Source organism: Gadus morhua, chromosome 17 (assembly GCF_902167405.1).
Source record: "Gadus morhua chromosome 17, gadMor3.0, whole genome shotgun sequence".
Lineage (NCBI taxonomy): Eukaryota > Metazoa > Chordata > Actinopteri > Gadiformes > Gadidae > Gadus > Gadus morhua.
In genome coordinates, this window is record NC_044064.1 from 10,409,472 (window position 1) to 10,431,814 (window position 22,343).

Consider the following 22,343-nt stretch of genomic DNA (forward strand, 5'->3'; position numbering starts at 1 on the left):
AAACTAAATGAAACTCAGAAACACAAATCAGAACACGATGACATCGCTAACCTAAAAGGCCCCATCTGTTTTTAGCTGATATTTTCTAGTTTCCTCCTTTTGATGTAAATTGTCCAAATTAGCATAACTTTTTTCCCTAACCATGTGGGTTCTGTAGAAAGTGGAACTCGTACCATTTGATAGTACATTTGAGAAAATGCCTTATCCGAGGTCAAACTAAACTCTGGTTTGAGTGGGATAGTTTCAGACTGTCAAACTGTCTGAGGTGATAGGCTAGACTATGTGATATATTATATCAAGCTCAATTGAAGAGTAGACATTGGGGACATCTATTTTAACTACATTTAACAAAACGTTTCTAGCATTCAGAAACCCCATAGTCAGACCCAAAATACATTGCGATAAAAGCAAGGACGAGAAAAGTGCATTAACATGAACATATAGCCGTTGTTGAAAGACAGATGTTGTATATTAAATAACAAAAAATGGAAAGAAAAGACGGTGGGGAAAAAGTACGTATTTATTGACAGCTTTGTCATCCGGTTGAGGTGGGCCTCAGAATGAGACTACCAAGTGCATCGGACAATGAAAATCCACTGCAACAAAGTAAACTTATTTCAGCTTGGTCGTATCGATATGGAACATGAGGAATGACATAACAAACAAGAAACAGTTTAATCATTTAAATTATGGACGTGAAAATATGTGTATACTCACAAATGTCCGTGCAGTTTCAATCGGGTCTGTTTTTTAACTGGCTAGAATGGAAAACGGTTCGATTTTGAATTAGCATTGGGTCTATTTTTTTGGGCCATTCTTGATTAAATCCCAGGCTAAGTACAGAAGGGGTTTTACCTTCAATATATTTTCTCCCAGTTCTTATGGAAAAGGGTGAATCTCAAAAAGCAATCCTAAAATGCGTTTGAAATCGACATTAAAGGATGGGCGTCTGCCGCCAATACACTGGCGATGACCGAACCTAATCAAAGTGATTGTTTGGGCCGTGAGGGATTATGGGTAATGATGAGAGGCATGAAGAGGCAGGCCTCTCCAAAATGGAGTACTTAATAACTAAGTATTTAATGACAGTAGCTTGTTACAATGATGAAAAAAATAAAAAAGAGAATAAGGAAATACCACTTGACAAAATGACTGATGAAGGTGGTCTACAAGCACAGGGCGGGGATCAGTCAGACAGACAGCTAGTGCTTGTAGAGAGAAGAGAGGAACAATTCCCCCCCTTCCATAATTGGTCGTCCATCCCGTATCGTCCATACACCTCACACTCTCCATCTCTCTTGAGCACTTGTGGTCAGTAGTAAAATAAAAAAAATATTCACATGAAACTTTTTAAACTCAGGATCGAGATTTTTCAACTCAGGATCGAGACACATAAATTATTATCCTTCCCCCTTATGAACAAAACCCAAAAAGCCCAACATAGTAGTTTGAGAATATTTACAGTCTTGGAGCTTAAAAATAGAACATTAAAGAAAAGGTAAATTAAATCTAAAAGCTTTACAGAAAGCAGCGTTTGTCTCTGGCCATCACACACACACACACACACACACACACACACACACACACACACACACACACACACACACACACACACACACACACACACACACACACACACACACACACACACACACAGAGCAAACAAAGACAACAAAGAAAGCCAGACTTTGGGGTAGGGTAAAATAATTTGAAAAATAAATTATAAACAAAATACTTATAAAACGAACCATTAGTGGTCAAAACTAAACATATAATTTGCGTTTGTCAGCTTTGGTTTGTGCAGGGGTCGTAGCCAATGAGAAGCACACACACACACACATGCCAGTTTGAAGGAAAAAAAATAGGCAAACCTCCGATTCTCTCTTAAATAGTGCTTGTTATTAGTGTGGGTGAGGTTTTGAAAAGAAGATTTGTACTACACCGCCCCTTGGTGGCCCACTGGCGCAGTTGCAGTAAAAGCATTTATACTTAACAAAAAATAATAACTAAAACGTTTTAAATCGATATAAGCAGATATTTTCCCTTCCTAGAACTGATGAGTGAAATTATAATAATACCATAATCTACAAATAGACGGGTCCAGCTGTCCAGTTAGGCTCTCCTTAAATTTTAAGGCTTTGTATAATTAAAAAGGATTTGTGTTTGTGTGTTTGTGTGTCTGTGTGCGTGTGCGTGTTTGTGTGTAAGAGAGAGAGACAGAGAGGTGTGCTTCAAACTCAGGTTTGGGGCGAAAGAAATAATATAATAAAAACATACAATTAAAAAAATTAAATATAAAAAAATTAAAACTAAGTAATTATAGGCAGTCTTCGGGAGGGGTCCTTAGATACGAACATTAAAGACTCGCAAAGAGTAGTCTAACATGATGCCCGACTAAACATCCTCTCAATAAAAACAACGACAACCAAAGACAGAAAACCTCTAGTAAGTGACAGAAAATAATAAAATCATAAAAAGTAAATACACCCCATCAGTAAAGTTCATCATTAACATTATCAATATAGACCCCTGTTGAGCATGTGCATTTTGGTAAATAGATTTTCTTTTAAAACATTAACTGAAAGACATCCCGCCCTCAGATTTGCAGTGACTGGTGCACTCCGAGATGGAGTCGGCCAATGAGGTGGTGCTATTGTCCAGGCTTTGGTACCACATGGTGCAGTTGGGCGTGGAGGGGGGGGAGTTGGGGGTGGAGCAGTTGGAGGAGCGGGCGGACCCCGAGCTGGGGCTGCCGTTATTGGTCAGCGGCGAGAAGAGGGCGTCGCTACGGAGGCCCTTGCTCTTTAGCTCCGCCTGCAGGTACTGGCGGATCTCGTCAGGTAAACGCTCCACCTCTGCCTCCAGCTCCCGCTCTAGACGGCACAGGAGCTGGGGGGTGGGGGAGGGAGTGAGGGAGGGGGGAGAGAGGGGAGGTAGAAGAGAAACAGAAAGTTCTGTTGGCTGACACCAGGGCATTTGAACAGAAACAATCTACTAATATCATAAAACGTTATGCTTTTATGAAATGAGGCAAAGGAAGTCAATAGGCCGACTAGCATTTTTTCTGCTATGAAGTCCAAACACAGACATTTGATGCTCATAGCTTCAGAAACACTAACGCAAAAAAGTAATCAATTGATCCATCAGGCGAATTTATTAATTGACGCAAGTTAGTGAATTGGTAAATGATTGCTGGCTCACTATTGGCTGCTCCTCGTCTATGTGCTGCAGGACTTCCCTCTGTCTCAGGACCAGCTTATCCAGCCGATGGGCCTGGGCCTTCTCCAGCTGGAGGACAGAGGTGGAGACAGGTAGAAACAGAGAGGGGGGAGGGGGGGGGGGGGGGGTGAGAGAGGGAGAGAAAGAGGGTGAGAGAGATGCATGTCATTCACCACTAAACTTTTCCTTCCCCTCGGCACAAGTTCATTTTTAAGGTGCCATTATTAATTCCATGCCAGTTTAGTTAAACAATGTAATGACTTTGATAAAAAACCAAACATCATGATTGATGTGTGTTAAGTTACCCCACGGATCGAGGTGACAGAGTCCTGAATATGTTTCCTGTTGATTTCATTCAGCTCCCTAAAGCGAGAGAGACGGAGGCAATTAGAAAGAGGGAGAGAGAGATGCATGGAGACCAAGAGTGTGAGAGAGATAAAGACGAAAAAAGAGAGAGGGAGAGACATGAACAGCATGTTAATAAAAAGTAGATATGCCTATTGTGAATAGTTTGTATGTGTATGTACGTGTACGTGTGTGTGTGTGTTTACGTTTCGGCCTTCTCTTTGTCCCGGTTCTTGGCTTCAGTGATGCTGTTGAGTCTCTTCCTGTCCAGAATCTTCTGTAGTTCCTTCTTCTCTCTGGGGAAGACAGTGTTTTTTGTAAACATCTTATATACATCTTTTCTGAACACTTATTTGTAGATATTTATGGTGGTTTTGTTTATACTTAATATAAAATTTCATGCTTTTATTTTCACTTAATACATCCCACGATTTAACTTAATTTTTTGGATTTGATCAATCTTTCCACGCCCTTATATTTAGTTCACACATCTTTCCACGCTTTTATTTTTCTTTACTTTTCACAGGTCTCCCTGAGCTTCTTGAGCTGGGTGGCCTGGCACTCATGAGCCGTCTCCTTCAGCTTCTGGAAGGCCTGGGAGGAGCACACACACACACACACACATACTCGTTAGGACTCACCACTGACCCTCGGTGTATTGTATGCGTGTTGTATTAATTCTAGGACCATAACCTCTTGGAGTGGCAGTTGCGTGTAATTGTAGGTTATGTTCGTAATTGTGTGTATGCGTGCATTGTATTTATAGCCGCCCATTTTAGTTTAACTAGTGTGGATTTCACATGAAGGAAATGTGGAATGTGCGTCTATACGCCTACATATTTTTACTTAAAAATAAATAAAACTATAAATATAAAGTTCAGTGTTTGTAAGGGACCAAACGACTTTTGATAGCGGGTGTGGACAATCTCAAACTGGGGTGTTTGGATTTTACTTCAGGCACTCACCAAACATTTCCCCTCATTTCCTTTCTAGGGACAATTCCTTTCCACCTTCAAGGACATTATCGGTCTGGGGGATCAAACCATCGCACCCGTCTCCCCTGGCCTCAGTAAAACATCCGGTACCCATATCATTCGTCAAAAGGACTACCTTGTACTGATTAGCGTTTAGCATGAGTGAGCCGACCAGGAATGTAAACAAGAGCACTTGGGTCTCTCTGATCGAGTACTCATATGGCTTCCATGTTTGCTCTCCAAAACCTCTGTTCTGACCGCTGCACGTCGATGCCAAAAGACGAAAGCGTGTGTGAACAATGTTTCCGTTGTTTAGCTCCGTTGCACGCTACAAGCTCACCAACAGAATCTTTACAAGTTAGGAATCTCGACAAATATTTATTAATTCGTTTTAGTGTCATAGGGAGACATGGTTTAGATGGCTTGATCCCCCCCCCCCCCCCCCCCCCGACACGTATCTTCCATTAATCTGACGATTTTTACTTTATACATCTCAATGCCCGCCCCCACTTGCCACGGGCCCCCTGGTGGGTGCCCCCCCCCCCCCCCCCCCGGCCCCCAGCGCCACTGACCTCCTGGAGGTGTGTGTGCTTCCTCTCGCTCTCCAGGGCGTGCTGCTCGCGCCGCAGCTCCAGCAGGGCCTTCATCTGCCACTCCCTGAGCTGCACCGTCTGCTGCTGCAGCTCCTGCTCCAGGCTCCTTAGCTGCTTCTGGGCCGGGTCCGGGGACTCACTGGACCCCACGAGGTACCACGCACACACACAGACCGACACACACACACACACACACACACACAGAGACGGACAGAGACAGACACACACAGAGACACACAGAGACCGACACACACAGAGAGAGACACACACACACACACACACACAGACAGACACACACAGAGACGGACACACACAGAGAGAGACACACACACACACACACACACACACACACACACACACACACACAGAGAGACCGACACACACACAGAGACAGACACACACACAGACAGAGACCGACACACACAGAGACAGACAAACACAGACAGAGACCAACACACACACAGAGAGACAAACACACACACACACACACAGATCGACACACACACACAGAGACAGACAGAGACACGGAGACAGACACACAGAGGCACACAAAGAGTAACACACACACAGAAATAGACAAACACACACACAGACACACAACAAGCAGAAAAATGAATCCGTGATGGCGGTAGCATGTAGATTGAAGACATTTTGGTTGTTATTTACCATACATCCCTCCATCTGCCTCCCTCCTTTTTCGCCCCCCTCCCTCCCCTCATCCCTCCATCTTCCCTCACCTTCACTCACCTCCCTGTTCTCTAAGCGCAAACATCCCACTTCCCTTAATCTCTTGCCCCTCCCTCTGCCTCTCAGTCTCTCCCGTTAAACCCTCATCCCCGGTCAGGTTCTACTCTATCTGCCCCCCCCCCCCCCGCCTCCCCACCCTTTCTCACTTCTTCTTGATGCTGTGGTTCAGTTTCTTCTCTATCTGGCTGCGTCTCCTCATGTTTTCCGAGTGGAGCTGGCTGCACTTGCTCTTCTGCTCCTTGCTCAGGGTCCACACCTGCACACGCACACGCGCACACACACACACACACACACACACACACACACACACACACACGTTAAAAGCAATTATATTCTTTATTTATTAACCATTAAAAAAAAAAAAGAAGGTAACCAGAAATAAATAATGCCACACATGCTCCAGCCCGGGACTGTGACCCAGGGACGCAGGAGACGGTACCTTCTTGAGGTGTTTCTTGTGCAGGTCCTTCAGGTCTTTGCTCTGCTTCTTCAGCGTCTTCACGTAGCCCTTCTGCTGTCTCAGCTCCTCGGTGGGCTGCACTAGCACCTCTAAACACACACACACACACACACACGCAACCACGCGTCCCGTCCGCTTAGTTCCTCCCTTTATGGCCCATACGTACACGTACGTCGATGTCTCGCTCTTCTATCCCTCCCTCTAAATAGTAGTTGACATGTTGGTGTTGTCATCACCAGCCCGTTTAGATCAGTTATGTTCACGCTCCCACAATGCAATACAATTTCATGTTGTAGTTGGGTTTTCCATTCTCAAGTATTTTCCTATATTGTAGATTGCATATTTCCTGTTCTAAATGACTTGTTCCATAGATGAATATGATTAATGGCTGAACACATTGCAACAACATGATGGTACATTATACACACACACACAAGTTCAACCCTAACAACATACAGTAAGGTGAGCCATGTCTGCTAAGTCAGAACACTCAGGGGTGGCAGTGGATGACCTTACCTGTTACAACAGAGGCTATGAAGTCCTCCCTCGGACCTGACACACACACACACACACACACAAGATGCAAGAGACACGAATGAAATGCACAATGAATGTGTGAACATTGCCACGATGACATATTTAACAGTGTGCTGTATCGTCATCAAGAGATACACCCTCAACAAAAAAAACTACAAGTAAAGTATTGAGTAGATACTGTAGAAGCAGTGAAACACACATTTTAATGGTACATCTCTGATATCACGGAAAGAATGATGAAGAACTTGAAAGATTCTTATTTTCAACGGGTTTTTTCATCCCCTAAGGAGACCCCATCTAAACATAAAACCGGCATTGGTCGATGCAGGTTTTGTGTTTAATCCATCTGGTGCTCATTGTTTATCTTTCAGTCCATCCTGACTTCAGCTTAGGATCGGTCTGTGAGTCTGTCCGTCTGTCTTACTTCACTGAGTGCGGTGTGTGAGGAGGGGGAGTGTGTCCGTGTGCACTGTGTGAGTGTGCGAGTGTGTCTAGGTGTGTGTGTGTGTACCTGGTCCGGGACTGGGGATGCTGTCAAACGACTCATCCCCCACGGCGGGGGGGAGGTTGTGGAGGGGGGAGGGGAGCCGACCCGGGGCCGCCTCGCTCTCCTTCTCTGACTCGTGTACCTCAGGCTGCTCCGGGGCGAGCTACAGACACAGACACAGACACACACACACACACACACACACACACACACACACACACACACACACACACACACACACACACACACAGAGACAGAGACACAGAGAGAGAGAGACAGAGACAGAGAGACAGAGAGAGAGAGAGGATATGAGACCGCTGGATTTGGAAAAATGTCTCTGTGTCCTTGGAAGTCTAGGGTTAGGGGGGGGGGGGCTTCATGTGTCCTGTGAAGTCCTTTGAGACTGGAACTGTGATAAGAGCCAGACTAATGAGAGCCGACCTGACTTGAAACCAGGGTGGCTCTTTCTAACCCGAGGCCTTCTCACCACCCCAGCGCTGGGGGCTGTGTGGCCGCTGAAGGTGTGAAGAGCTGACAACCTGGCAACGCGGACTCCTCTTCTCTGGCTGCGGGATGGACGACGGCCTCCGCTACTGAGCTCACTAACGTGTGAGTGAGTGAGTGAGTGAGTGAGTGAGTGAGTGAGTGAGTGAGTGAGTGAGTGAGTGAGTGAGTGAGTGAGTGAGTGAGTGAGTGAGTGAGTGAGTGAGTGAGTGAGTGAACTTCACCTCGCTGTTCTCCTCCATCAGCACGGCCAGCTGGCTCTCCCTCTGGTCCAGCAGGCTGACGTGCTTGATGGGGTTGGTGAGGGCCTCTGCATACTCTGATACACACACATACACACACACACACAGACAAACATGAACAAACACACACACACACACACACACACACACACATAAACATGGACGAACACACACACAATTAATAACGTAAGCCTTTTTTATTGTCGAGTTGGAGGGAAAATATAATGTACTGAAACAACGGAAACGTGAAGTTAAGTTATGCAGCGTTAGATCAATTTAATTTTGGTTAGGTTGAATTAATGCACCCCCACCATCCCGCCTAACACATTCTATCACGTCTAACATATGGACTGCTCACTGTGAAAAAAGGAAAATAGGTATTTTGCAAACAGCAAACACTCTCAATAATTACTATGGCTTGTAGGACTAGCAGTACAGTAGCGGACATAGAGGAGGGATGTTGTACACAAGCCCTTTGGGGCAGTGTCAGCTGCATTGTGGGCGTTGTAGTTCCCTCACCCTGGTGTTCGTTTGGGATGTAGTCCTGGGCCTCGGTCTTGACCAGCAAGGAGGGCAGCAGCAGCGGCTGGTTCAGCTCGTTCTTCAGGTTGATGTAGTGGTAGCCTGCAGCCCATGAATGCATGTGTGGAGGTCCACCTCTTGGTTAGTGCATGAGCTAACACGTTAGGCTATATAACATCGTTTCGTTTATTGAGCTTACACTTTCGTCCAAAGCTACCACATTCGACAATGAAGATACAACCCAAAGGTTGCTAGAATCAGTCTCGTATGTTGTACGTACGTCATGCTCTGTCCAACATGCTAACGGGTCTGTGCGTACGACGGGTGAGTGTGTGTGCGCGACCCGTGGGTGAGTGTGTGTGTGCGACCCGTGGGTGAGTGTGTGTGTGCGACCCGTGTGTGAGTGTGTGTGTGCGACCCGTGTGTGAGTGTGTGTGTGCGACCCGTGTGTGAGTGTGTGTCGGTGTACTGACCCGGTCTGATGGCCGACACTGGGAGAATGCGGTGGCCGATGAACTTCCCGTTCTCCTCGAACACCGCTATCCTCAGGGACGCTAGGGTAGGGAGGATCACCTGGGGGGGAGAGAGGGAGGAAGGGGGAGAGGAAGAGATTTGTTAGAAATATCTAAGATTATGACACAATGACCAATTAGCTCCACGATCCCCTCTCTCTCTCTCTCTCTCTCTCTCCCTCTCTCCCTCTCTCCCTCTCTCTCTCCCCCTCCCTCAGAACAAGCTGTGGTAAATAGTGGCGGTCCACAGTAGAAGAACAACAACACTTCCAAAAAATCTGTCACGGTCTCTCAACGTTTCCCTGGTACCTCGGGGCATCTTCGTCTTCTGAAGTTACCTTGCTGAAACCAGCCATTTCATCGTCCCAGACCGGATCCAGAGAGTTCCCATTGGACGTCTTTGTTCTGTACTTCCTCTTTGTGTCGGCAGGAAGCCCAAATATGTCCACTTCCACGTACACGCCCACTTTCTTGTCGGTCAGAAACTGTCCGGAAATCACCTGCAAACCATGGTTGTTGGTTAGCATATATATATATATATATATATATATATATATATATATATATATATATATATATATATATATATATATATATATACACATATATATATATATATATATATACATATATATATATATATATATATATACATATATACACATAAACATACATACATATATATATATATATGTATGCATGCATTTATTTATTTTACTACTTAGTGGTACTTGGTGGATTTAAGTATGTGTCTTTAAGGGGCAGGAAGGGGTTAGGGGGCATCTTCTTCCAGGATGCCCACACATATAAGCATGTCCATATTGGGAATTGTACCAAGAACCTTTCAGCTGGGCTTTGCCCACGCTGACCACTAGACTATTCAAAGCCCCAATAAGAATGTTCCCTTAAATGTTGTACGGATTAAGACCCACCTGTATCAGCTGTTGTCCGTCAACATGCAACATTTACTAATCAAATTCCGGCACGTGAAATTTCAAAAGGGTGTTAAAAACACAACAATAAGGCGTGGTGTCCTTAGACACGTGAAACACCCACCCTGAGTGTGACGGTGTTGGCCACGATCCCGTCCACGATGTTCTCGGTGAAGGGGTCAAAGTGCTTGTCGGTTCGCCTCATGAACTCTGGCTTCAGCAGGTAGCCGGTGCGACCGTTGTACTCAAACACGCCCATGTTGAGCTGCATGGGCAGGTCTGAGGACGAGAGAGCGACACAGACACAGAGAGACAGAGAGCGAGAGAGAGACACAGACACAGAGAGACAGAGAGCGAGACACAGACAGAGAGAGGGGGACAGAGAGCGTGAGCGAGAGCGAGAGAGAGAGAGAGAGAGAGAGAGAGAGAGAGAGAGAGAGAGAGAGAGAGAGAGAGAGAGAGAGAGAAGTCTTATAGTCTTAAATTAATTTGAGACCACAGAGACTCATTCATATAAAATAAGTACCGGTATATCTAATTAAAAATGTATCCATTTCTTTTTTTTTTAGAATGATGTTAAGAAACCGCAAAAGCATTGCACTTGAGATTTTTGACCTTGAGGTCAGGGCAGAGATAGAGAGAGGGAAAGAGAGAGCTAGAGACAGAGCTAGAGCGCGTGCATGTTGGCCAGCTAACCCACCCAGGGTCTGGAAGTTGAGCGCCACCATCTGGCAGCCCATGTTCCAGAAGAGCTGAGGGTTGTAGTTGGAGCTGTCCACCCGGGTGCCTTTGGGGTAGATCCTGCTCAGCTGGTTCTTGTTGTACCTGGGGGCCAACGCTGTCAAGGGCCAACTGTTGGGACGCACACATGGTGGCGAGAAACGGTGGTGAAAGGGTTTCTGCCATTAGCGCCTGAGATAAATGTAAATGCAAACTACAGGTCATCAAGGGTGGTCTTAACTATCCGGTTATGCTGACATTGTCATGCTTGTCCAACCCGACTTTTGCTAGCATGAATGCTAAATAATGTCAAGGGCAACACCTGATGGTTAGAATGAATGATAACGCTTTGAATACGGAAGTTAGGATGAAAGGATACTCGACAAACTCGATGGGCGCACTCTTAAGTGTGTCCATGCCTTTGGTCTCCACAAACGACGACATTTCAAAAAACTTCTTCCTCTCTGGAGAAAAAGAACAGAACGAAACAGTACGAAAAAAGAGAAGTTAGTCAGCATAGGCGTGAACTATTCCATGAACTGCCACACACACACACACACACACACACACACACACACACACACACACACACACACACACACACACACACACACACACACACACACACACACACACACACACACACACACACATCTTCGTGAAGAGCAAACGAATGAATGAGTAACTTTGACACAAACACACACTTACTGGTGGCGACCTCAAAGCTCTTGAACTTGACGGGTTCTATGTAGTTCACCAGCGTGGACATCTCCTCTGTAGCGTTCACTTCACTGCTGGCCGTACCCTGGTAGATAGAGGGCGGAGAGAGGGAGAGAAAGGGGGAGGTAATGATGCATAGGTGCACAAAAAAGACAAAGGGGAAAAGGAGAGACGGAAAGAACGAGAAAGAGAGAGATAAAAAGAGATCAATTGTTATTAATCAAAAACATATTTCTTCATAAAATCGAGCCGTCATTCAGAATGTTCGTTGGTTCGTTCGGACGGTGAGCTTAAGGTCTCTCACCTCGTCAGAGTTGGGTTTCTTCAGCTCGGGTAAGGTGTCTTCCTCCTCCTCTTCATCACTCTCACCCTCGCCTCCTGGTGGATCACAGAAAGACAACACAAGCTAGTGACATACACAGGGAGGAATTACTAAATATTACTAAACAGCATAAACAGACTGACACACAGATCGTTGTCAATCTTTGAAACTAATGCTAGATTTGCGGACCGATGAACCCACCAATAGACTTGCGGGGTTCCGATTCCTTGACCATCCCCTCAGCCAGCTTCTCTTCTCCATTGGACAAGAGCTGGGCCCCATCGCTGTCCATCAAAGGACAGTCTGGATACAGACAGAAAAAAAGGACAAAAGTCAAATTGTCTGAAAAATCCTAATTTAAAACCGCCACAATCGGAAAACACGAATTTGCTCCATCTCTCCCTTTTCCGTTATCTTTTGTGTGTGTATTTAGTGTTCATTGTGTGTGCTTTGAGTGTTCACTGTGTGTGTATTTAGTGTCCATTGTGTGTGCATTTAGCATTAAGTGTGTGTGTGTGTGTATTTAGCATTAAGTATATGTGTTTAGCATTAAGTGTGTGTGTGTGTGTGTGTGTGTGTGTGTGTGTGTGTGTGTGTGTGTGTGTGTGTAGCTCCACACACCGTGGTTGGGCGGGGACTGCCCGTCCAGCTCCCGGCGGCGGATGCTGCCCCCGCTGGAGGGCCGGTGGGGGTGGTGGTGCTTCTTCTTGTTCTTGATCAGGATCTTCCCCATCAACTCCTGGGGGGTGGGCAGGGCCAGGCCCGGGAGCAGCTGGGGGGGGGGGGGGGGATGAGACAACGGGGTGAGACAACATCGGGTGGGGGAGGTGGAGGGAGAGGTAGTGGAGACGGAGGAGGGGAAGGCAGAGGAGATGGAGTAGGAGGGGGAGGCGGAGGGGTGGAGTAGGAGGGGGAGGCGGAGGAGGGGGAGGCGGAGGGGTGGAGTAGGAGGGGTGGAGTAGGAGGGGTGGAGTAGGAGGGGGAGGCGGAGGGGTGGAGTAGGAGGGGGAGGCGGAGGGGTGGAGTAGGAGGGGGAGGCGGAGGGGTGGAGTAGGGGGGGTGGAGTACGAGGGGTGGAGTAGGAGGGGGAGGCGGAGGGGTGGAGTAGGAGGGGGAGGCGGAGGGGTGGAGTAGGAGGGGGAGGCGGAGGGGGAGGTGGAGGTGGTCGAGATGGAGGACGATGAAGAGGTGTCGTCTCGGTGGTCTTTTGCAAATATTTGATTGCAAGCTTACCGGGTATTTCTCCAGGGGGTCAATGAGCAAGGCATCGCCGAAGATGGTCCTGCAGTACTCGGCCATCTTGGCCTGCTGCTTGGCCCTGAAGAGAACGACAGAGGGATGTGTAAAGAACACATTGCAACGCTGTAGCAGCCCCTTTGTCTCTCTACTCTGCCCACGTTCTTAAGAGTAGTAGTAAACTTACAGTGACATGAGATCAATTATACTCAGGGGCAGGTAGGGCTCATTCCGCTCCTACAGGTTAGACTGTCGACATTGGGGATCGAACCCAGTTCCTTTCTGCTGGGAGTCGAACACCCTCGTCGCTAGTCTATCCTGACCCTGTGTGTGTGTGTGTGTGTGTGTGTGTGTGTGTGTGTGTGTGTGTGTGTGTGTGTGTGTGTGTGTGTGTGTGTGTGTGTGTGTGTGTGTGTGTGTGTGTGTGTGTGTGTGTGTGTGTGTGTGTGTCTAGTGACTAGTCTATCCTGCCCCGTGTGTTTGTACGGATCTGCAATTCTCACGAGTCCACGTGGTTTTCGAAGGAGAGGATGAGAGGGTACGTTGAGGTCTTGAAGGCACTCTCTGCGATGGCCTCAATCACCTCCTTCAAACACAGACAGACAGACGGACAGAGAGGGAGAGAAGTTAGGAATTGATAAAGCGGATGAATTTTTTTTCCTAAAACCTGAAGTTTATAATTTCTTTATTGTAATTTTGTCATTTAGCAGACACTGCAATCCAAAAGGTGCTCATAGTCGATACAGAAACATGTATTTTGAAGGTACGTGGGCAGAATTTAGTGGTATCTAGCCATGTATTTTGAGGTTGTTTCCCGGCACGATTACTCGAAGTAAGCTGTCCTTTTTACAGAGAAACTTTACTTGTAGCACAGACTGCTACCGAGACGAATGAGGATATGATGAATAACTATAGCGGATGGCAGTAATCATAGGTCTACCACTATGGTCTATAAAAATAGGCCGTCCTCCTCTTCCTTGCCCTATAACACATACTGGGACCATGGTGACCAATGCAAACATACCCGATTGTGATTGGTTAAACTGATTTAGTTGCAGGCTAGACCTGTCAAAAAGTGACCTTGGTGCGACTATAATTGATGCGAGTCATGTTGCTCTATTTGTTTTACGGGAATACATGCCGGTGTTAGCAACCTCGCTGCTAGCTGCTACTACATTATACACACTGGACCTTTAAGGTAACGCCTCCTTCCTCCATCTTAACCAAAACCCCATCCAACTATCACTGTAAGGCCCAATCCCATTTCTACCCCTTACCCCTTCCCCTTCCCCCTTCAAAACAAGGGGGAGGGGTAAGGGGAAGGGGTAAGGGGTAGAAATGGGATTGGGCCTTAGTCTCCGTAGCATTCAAATCCCGCTCCCAAGACAAGCCCCACCCACCAGTGTTGCCAGATTGGGCAGGAAATATGGCCCAATCAGGCAACACTGCTCCCCACCCCCCCCCCCCTTGTGACCCGGTCGGCCAGTCCCATCACCTTGAAGGGGATCTCGGTGGTCATGGTGAAGCCGTGGGTGATGTAGGGCTCCTCGTCCTGGGGCCGGCCCTTCCAGCAGTCCAGCTCGATGCAGCGGCAGCCCGTCAGCAGCACCTGCCGGTACATCTCCACCGAGGAGGGGCCCGTCAGCTGACCCACTGGAGGGGGTGAGGGGGGGGGGGGGGCGGGGGGAGAGTGAAAGCCGCAGAGAGAGGCAGGAGAGACGGGGGGCGGCAAGAGAGAAGCGGGAGAGAAAGGCGGGGGGGAGAGGAGGGAGGGGGGGTTAGAGAGAGTGGGGGGGGGTTAGGGAGAGTGAAGGCCGCAGAGAGAGGCGGGGGAGTCAGAGGGGGGGGGGAGTCAGAGAGAGAAAGGGGAGGAGGAGAGAATGAGAGGAAGGATAGAGAGATAACAAGAGAGGAGAAAATAAAGAGAGACAGACCATTAAGGACTCATGAACAACAGATCATAAATACACATTAAAGATAAGACGGGGACAACACACAGCTAGATGTGTGCAGGAGTAGATAGCTGTAGGACCCCAAGCTGTCAAAATAAACAGATAAAAACACACACTATAAAGAAAAGAGGGGGCTGGAAAGATACAAAGAGAGAGCGAGAGAGAGCGAGAGAGAAAAGAGAATAGAGGCCTGAAACGCTTCAAGAGGGTCAGTGAATCTCTGCACTTAAAACCACATGTTGGCAATTACTGATCTGGTCTCCGTTTATGTTGTACATTACTGTGAGCTTAGTTACCTTTGAGGTATGTTAGTTACCTGTGACATGTATTGTGGCAGGAGCTTGTTGACTATGAGTTGTGCAGTGGGCGGGGCTTAGTTACCTGTGAGTTGTGCAATGGGCGAGGCTTAGTTACCGCTGACGTAGGTGTCGGGAGAGGGTTCTTAGTTACGCGTGTTGTGCAGTGGGCAGGGCTTACTTACCTGCGAGGTAGGTGTTGTGGGAGGGGCTTAGTTACGTGTGAGAGTCCAGTGGGAGGGGCTTAGTTACCAGAAACATTGGTATCGTGGGAGGGTCTTAAATACCTGTGCGGTGTGCAGTGGGAGGGGCTTAGTTAACGGTTGTTGTGGGAGGGTGTTATTTACTTGCGAGGTAGGTGTTGTGGTTGGGTGTAAGTTACTTGTGCGGTAGGTGTTGTGGGAGGGTGTGAGTAACTTGCGCGGTAGGCGTTGTGGGAGGGTGTGATTTACTTGCGAGGTAGGTGTTGTGGGAGGAGTTGATGAAGTAGTGAGCCAGGGGCTGGTTCATGTCGTCGATCAGGTCCAGCCTCTCTGGGGGGACGATGGTGTTCTCCTCCCCGTCCAGGTAGCGCGTGAACGCCAGCAGGCTGATCTGGTCTGGAGAGAGAGAGCACGTGGCAATGAGGTGTGGAACAGGGGGAAAAGCATTATTTTACCAACGTAACGTTCTCAACCTCTTTTGGCCAATAACGCATGAAAAATTAAAATTTCATGCAACCACAACTTCGTCTGTATTTATGAACGAATCAATGAGGCATCAAAGTGAATTGGGACCCACCACGTAATTATTTTTATTTATTTATTTTTAATTGGGCACAGAGGCCCTTTCAAACCTCTAGACATATGACGTCCGATATTTAGCGCTACCACGGCCATGATATATGTAAATCGGGCCACCCAATGTTGGGTCCCGACCCGCAGGTTGGAAACCACTTATTACAGGAGCCACAGCCCTGCAGCTTTGCAGCTGACTGCTTAAAACAAGTTAACATTGAGGAACCCCTTCTTCATGCTCACCAATTAAACTCTTCTTTTGGCAAGACAAAAACAACAACAACAACACACACATCCACCCACAATAACCTCCCCACACACACACTAACCCACCTCTCTCCAGCTGGCTGGCGTTGCTCTCGTACTTCTCCATGATCTGGCGGATCTGCTCCCGCTTCAGGGGGGGGTAGAGGACCTCGTTGAGGCGCGAGTCCCGCTGCAGCTGGTTGATGAAGTCCATCAGCTGGTCAAGAGAGATAAAGGGCTTCCTCTTAGAGCCGCTGGACAGGGGGGAGGAGGGGGGAGGAGGGGAGGGGAGGAGAGGAGGAGGGGAGGGGAGGAGAGGAGGAGGGGAGAGGAGAGGAGGAGAGGAGAGGAGGAGGGGAGGGGAGGAGAGGAGGAGGGGAGAGGAGAGGAGGAGAGGAGAGGAGGAAGGAGAGGAGAGGGGGGAAGGAGAGGAGGAGAGGAGGAAGGAGAGGAGAGGAGAGGAGGAGGAGAGGAGAGGAGGAGGGGAGAGGAGGAAGGAGAGGAGAGGGGGGAAGGAGAGGAGAGGAGAGTAGGAGGAGGGGAGAGGAGAGGAGGAGAGGAGGAAGGAGAGGAGAGGAGGAGAGGAGGAAGGAGAGGAGAGGGGGGAAGGAGAGGGGGGAAGGAGAGGAGAGGAGAGGAGGAGGGGTAGGAGAGGGGAGGGGGGAGAGGAGAGGAAAGGGGGTGAGAGGGGGGAGGAGATGAGAGGGAGGGAGGTGTTTAAATTACAGAAGATGAACCGGGAATCGTCTTTCTTTATTTAACTCGTGCATAATGTTCTTTGTTAAAAAGGTTCTGTGAAGAATGAAGATTCTCATTCATTCCAGGAATCAGGGTGACTTTACACAAGCTGAACACTAGGGGTCACAATATGCACTCTTTCACCAGTCAAATCGGACAGAAATTCTATATTTTTTTTCGTTAAATAAACGAATGTAATTTACTCATTATATTCAACGGCCCTTACTATTAAGAAATAAAAAGCTACATACAACAAAAACAATGTGAGTGAGTGAGTGCATATGCTTTTACATGTCCTCGAAGATGCTCTGTATCTCAGGTCGCAGGGACAGGCTGTCGAGAAACCTCTGGAAGGCCTCCCAGGTGAAGTCTTCTACCTTGATGCCCTCCGTCTGAGGCAGAGGGACAGGGGGAGGGAGAGAGAGAAAAGAGAAAGAAGAGGAGAGCAAGAAGAAAAGAAGAGAGAATGTGTGAGACAATAGTACTGCCAAAACAAAACGTTTAATTCAAAACTAAACAGACCCGTTCAGCTTGTTTCATTCCGCTTCATCTTGTTTGTTCAAAAAACCACAGAGCTTGGATAAATAGCTTGACTACTTGTAGCAATATTAGACGTCTTAACCTCTACCTGCTCCTATATGCGTATACAAAAAAAGTAGCAATCCATGTTAAGCTAAATGTTCCTTCAGAAACCTAACCAGGGCAATTATTTGAATATACTGTGGAGTACAGCTCCCGATTGGAATTCAGTTGGAACTTGCAAGTTCCCTAAACCCACCACAGGGGGCGCCAACACCCAGCACAAGTGATGCCAAGAACACCAAAGCACACTCTCCATATCGGAAGCAAAGATCAAATGTACAGGATAAAACACATTGAGCAGCCGTCGTTACCTTGTTGGTGGCGAGGCCGCACTGCTCCAGCGCCATCTCTACTCGCCGTTTGTCTGAGAACATCTTCAGGATGCTGAAACAGCCAAGCAAAACAACCGTTGGAGCAAGAGCAAGCCTGCGTGCCGCTCTTTTGTGCTAGCTCACACGCGCAAGCTAGCTCCAACACAATGTGGAACCAAAACAGAAATTCTGAAGGTTTTCTCCTCCGCTGCTTGAGGAGAAACGTACGTTGACTTTTACTGAAAGGCTGAAATGATTAAGTATGTTTAACCACTTTTAAGAAATGGCATCCGATGGGGACATAGGGGTGAAGTGTGTGTGTCTCTTACTGCTTCACTGGGAGTTTCCCCTCCTGATTCATCTGCAGAGTTAACTTTGTGTACCTAAGGAAAACAGAGAGAAAGAGCGAGAGAGCTCATTGGCTGTAGTCGCATTGTCCCTGACGATTATCATCTCACATTTGTGTGCCTATTAATATTCTCAAATAATCCATTTACTTAAGAAATCGCTTACGCTTTGCGAAGGAAGGTGTTCCGCGATGCATTCTGGGAAAGTATGTTTGTAGCCAACTTAAAGAGCTCCTCCGTCCATATCTAAACACACACAGACAGACACACACACACACACGCACAATTAGTACAGCCAAGTGGAAAGAGGCACGAGGAAGTTTATACAGCACAACAAACAGGGACTTTGATTGGCTGTAATCCTCAACTATCTAAACACACTTGGAAGGCGATGGTGGAGGTGGAGTAGGGATAGAGGAGAGGAGTGGGAGGAGGAGGAGGAGGAGGAAGGCACGGAGTGCGGCACTTAAGCCGACTGCCCGAGATCACAAAACAAACAGGGCCACAGAAAACAGCTGCGCCGCTACGACCTTAACGCGTGCACACACGCACAGTGTCAACATCGTAGAATTAAGGTAATATGTAGTTCGCTATACACCCTGAGGGGAAAGAAAGACAGAGAAGGAATGAAAGACAGAAAGAAAGACAGAAAGACGGAATGAAAGACAAAGAGAATGTGCGTGAGATTATGAATGAGAGTGTGGGCGTGATTGATTGTGTGTGTGTGTGTGTGTCTGTGGATGCGTGCGTGTCTCTGTGGTGACCAAGAGCGGCAGAGCATGCTGGGAGATCATAGGCTCCCCTATTGCAGGTTACCTTGGCGACGGTCTCATGTTCCACGGCCTGGAAGTTTAGGAAGGAGACGTTGACCAGGTCGTTGCCGTGGACGATCGTGACCAGCTTCGATGTCATCATCGTCATGTCTTCGACCTTGCCAATGCCCAGCACCTCACGCACTCGTTGGTCCTGAGACACAAGCACACACACACACACACACACACACACACACACACACACACACACACACACACACACACACACACACACACACACACACACACACACACACACACACACACACACACACACACACACAGTTTTATAAAACGTAAAAAGGAAAGGCAAAAAAACTAAAAAATATGCCTGGGAAAGATTGTCTGAGAACTTTGAAAGATAATCTAGAATATTTATATTTTATTATATTAAGAATTAACATTATTAACAGCTATATCACCAATAATAATATTTGTATATGAGAAAACATTGTTTTTTATGTTCATGGAGGGGTCAAGTATCATTACACTAGCAGCTGCAAACTGCTATCTCTGGTGATAAGATAGCATCTGACATCTAGTGGAAGGACAAGTTTGTGTTCTACAGTGTATTGGCTATGAACATGACCAGCTGGTCGGACAAGCCTCCAGACACCCCCTGAACTCTCAACGCTCACTTCCTTGTCCTGTCAGTCCACCTCGTCAACAGCGTCTGTTGCTATGAGACCATAACTGTAGCTTCTTTTTCAGCCATATGTCTTAAGAAACGTCTATTGTCAATCAATAGTGTATAATCGTCCAAAACCTAACTCAGACATAAAAAAAAGCTAAGTTAATATTTAAATGGCAGCAAATAGATAATGTTTACATTGTTTATTTATTTTATTATTAGTTCAAAAATCTTTTCCTATGGTGAATTGTGCTTTGAACATACTGTAGTGTGTGCATGCACGTTTTTAAGGTTCAACTGCTCCCTTACAGCAGAGATTCAGATACTGGGTTCACAATGACTGAAAGATCTGCATTTCAAATAAAGAGGTTGTTTTACTTCACACACACACACTTTAATTAAACACATGTATACTACACAGCATGGATAGATGGAAGCTTTACCCTGGGAGTTTAACAATAGACATTCTTCATCAATTCATGTTCCTCCGCAATGTTAGCCAGGACATGAGATTATGACTAATTAAACGGATAGTGTGTGTGTGTGTGTGTGTGTGTGTGTGTGTGTGTGTGTGTGTGTGTGTGTGTGTGTGTGTGTGTGTGTGTGTGTGTGTGTGTGTGTGTGTGTGTGTGTGTGTGTGTATGTGTGTGTGTGCGCGTCCGAGTTAGATTTATTTTACAGCCCAATAAGCTCCAACCCTTGGAAGTTCCTGTGTGCTTGTGTAAGTTAGGCAGAACTTGATGTCCACGTTACATAAATCAAACACTCCCCATCTGGCCTCACTGGCACTTTACTGCAACCTATGCTGTTATCTGCGGAGATACACTGTACACAAGAATACAAATTGACACACAAAAACACACACACACACACACACACACACACACACCCACACACACCCCCCCCCAACAAACGCGTGCTGACACACGCACAATCAAACACACACACACACAAAAACGCATGCTGACACACAGACACAAATGCGTGTGCATTTGTGCCTGTGCGTGTTTCAGCACACAAACGCACAATCACACTTGCACACGTGTGCTGACACACACACACACACAATCACACACACTTTCACAGACACATTCTTTGCATCCCATAGTCGGTAAAGCATGGCGTAGAAAGTTCCCAGGCAGGGGTTTGATTCCCACTGGGGCCTCCCGCGCTAAAAGATGTATGCACTCCCGGTATTAGGACGCTTTGGATAAGAGGGTCCACTAAATGGAGTATATATTATTCATATTTTAATCTATAGAGCACTTTCCGTTCTCCATGCCACATCTCCCGTTCACTTCTGTCACTCAGTCTTTCCCTTTTATTCAATGAGCTATATTAGCAGGAAATATAACATAATGTGCAGTGTTGCTAATGCATTTTAGCATTGTAATACATTCATTCAATTCTTTCTCACTATCAATAAATATCATCTGCCTCTAGTCTCTACATCTCTATCCCTGCACACAACTCTCTCTCTCTCTCTCTCTCTCTCTCTCTCTCTCTCTCTCTCTCTCTCTCTCTCTCTCTCTCTCTCTCTCTCTCTCTCTCTCTCTCTCTCTCTCTCTCTCTCTCTCTCTCTCTCTCTCTCTCTCTCTCTCTCTCTCTCTCTCTCTCTCTCTCTCTCTCTCTCACAACGACTTCCTCTGCTAGCCGTCACTCTGTATGTCACTTCCTGTCAGAGTGTTCCATCTGTCAACTAGAGCTCATTAGCACAATGTCGCCTTTGGACGCCGTCAGCTGAGAGAGGCTGAGGAAATACCACACGGACAATGCACATGTCAGACACACAGGACCCTCACATGACACAAACGGCTTTTGGGGACAAACACATCATCGCCCCGCTGGTATGAGGCAACAGACGCGTGACTCTATGCGCACACACACACACACAGAGACACACACACACACACACCTTGGGCAGCTTGGCAAACTTTCCCGTCCTGGTGTCTCTAATGGTGCTGATGTCCAAGATCTCCCACTCCTAAAAGAAAAAGGAAAGACAATAACTGTTAACACCTTCATCATCATCGGCATCATTGTAATTTCCTTCACCGTTCGCAACGGCTTCCGTCATCTTCACCACCCAGATCAACTTCATCGCCGCCACCGTCAACATGTCCCGGGCTGGACCAGGGGGTGTTTCTGTCTTTCTGAGGGTCCACTGGGTGTATTGCCCTTCACGGGTGGTAATAGCATCAACACATTGAGTATAAGACTAAAGGGATTAGGCCCGCTGAATCAAACCGTCTTGAGCCTTAATCTGTGTAGTCTTCTTCTGCCTCGATTACCATTTTGGAAAATGCACCTTGGCTTGTCTGAAAATAAATAAATTGGGGATCTTTCCCTCACAAACTGTATTACCGTCGGTGGCGAGACGAGGCCCTAGAATGACGTGCGTTTGCGTGCCGAGTTTTGTGAAAACATCAAACCGACCCGATCCAGGACCTGCCTCAAACATGGAAACCACCAAATCATGTTCCAGTGATCCACAGGAACAGGTGGAGATGGACAGAGGTACAGACGGACGGAGAGAGACAGAGCGAGACAAAGCACTAGACCAGGAAGGCATTCCAGAAT

At 47.1% G+C, this 22,343-nt stretch overlaps 1 protein-coding gene across 1 annotated transcript in view; it reads right to left on the reverse strand.

Annotated features, from left to right (window-relative positions):
* Positions 1–497: 497 nt before the first annotated feature.
* The window catches only part of plcb3 (phospholipase C, beta 3 (phosphatidylinositol-specific)), a 44,413-nt gene continuing 22,567 nt past the window's right edge, over positions 498–22,343 (reverse strand). The window contains exons 3-34 of the mRNA XM_030339192.1: positions 21,679–21,747; positions 19,137–19,286; positions 18,487–18,566; positions 18,303–18,356; positions 17,974–18,046; positions 17,372–17,472; positions 16,430–16,596; positions 15,773–15,919; positions 14,568–14,725; positions 13,576–13,658; positions 13,070–13,154; positions 12,458–12,608; positions 12,038–12,139; positions 11,819–11,892; positions 11,503–11,599; positions 11,174–11,258; positions 10,775–10,899; positions 10,199–10,353; positions 9,481–9,642; positions 9,104–9,203; positions 8,628–8,732; positions 8,091–8,185; positions 7,387–7,525; positions 6,855–6,890; positions 6,318–6,427; positions 6,025–6,134; positions 5,111–5,270; positions 4,082–4,158; positions 3,771–3,860; positions 3,525–3,582; positions 3,202–3,288; positions 498–2,889 (exon numbers count right to left, since the gene is read on the reverse strand). Of these exons, the coding sequence (XP_030195052.1) occupies positions 2,575–2,889; positions 3,202–3,288; positions 3,525–3,582; positions 3,771–3,860; positions 4,082–4,158; positions 5,111–5,270; positions 6,025–6,134; positions 6,318–6,427; positions 6,855–6,890; positions 7,387–7,525; positions 8,091–8,185; positions 8,628–8,732; positions 9,104–9,203; positions 9,481–9,642; positions 10,199–10,353; positions 10,775–10,899; positions 11,174–11,258; positions 11,503–11,599; positions 11,819–11,892; positions 12,038–12,139; positions 12,458–12,608; positions 13,070–13,154; positions 13,576–13,658; positions 14,568–14,725; positions 15,773–15,919; positions 16,430–16,596; positions 17,372–17,472; positions 17,974–18,046; positions 18,303–18,356; positions 18,487–18,566; positions 19,137–19,286; positions 21,679–21,747 (3,600 nt within the window). The 3' untranslated portion in view covers positions 498–2,574. The remainder of the gene's footprint in view (positions 2,890–3,201; positions 3,289–3,524; positions 3,583–3,770; positions 3,861–4,081; positions 4,159–5,110; positions 5,271–6,024; positions 6,135–6,317; positions 6,428–6,854; positions 6,891–7,386; positions 7,526–8,090; positions 8,186–8,627; positions 8,733–9,103; positions 9,204–9,480; positions 9,643–10,198; positions 10,354–10,774; positions 10,900–11,173; positions 11,259–11,502; positions 11,600–11,818; positions 11,893–12,037; positions 12,140–12,457; positions 12,609–13,069; positions 13,155–13,575; positions 13,659–14,567; positions 14,726–15,772; positions 15,920–16,429; positions 16,597–17,371; positions 17,473–17,973; positions 18,047–18,302; positions 18,357–18,486; positions 18,567–19,136; positions 19,287–21,678; positions 21,748–22,343) is intronic.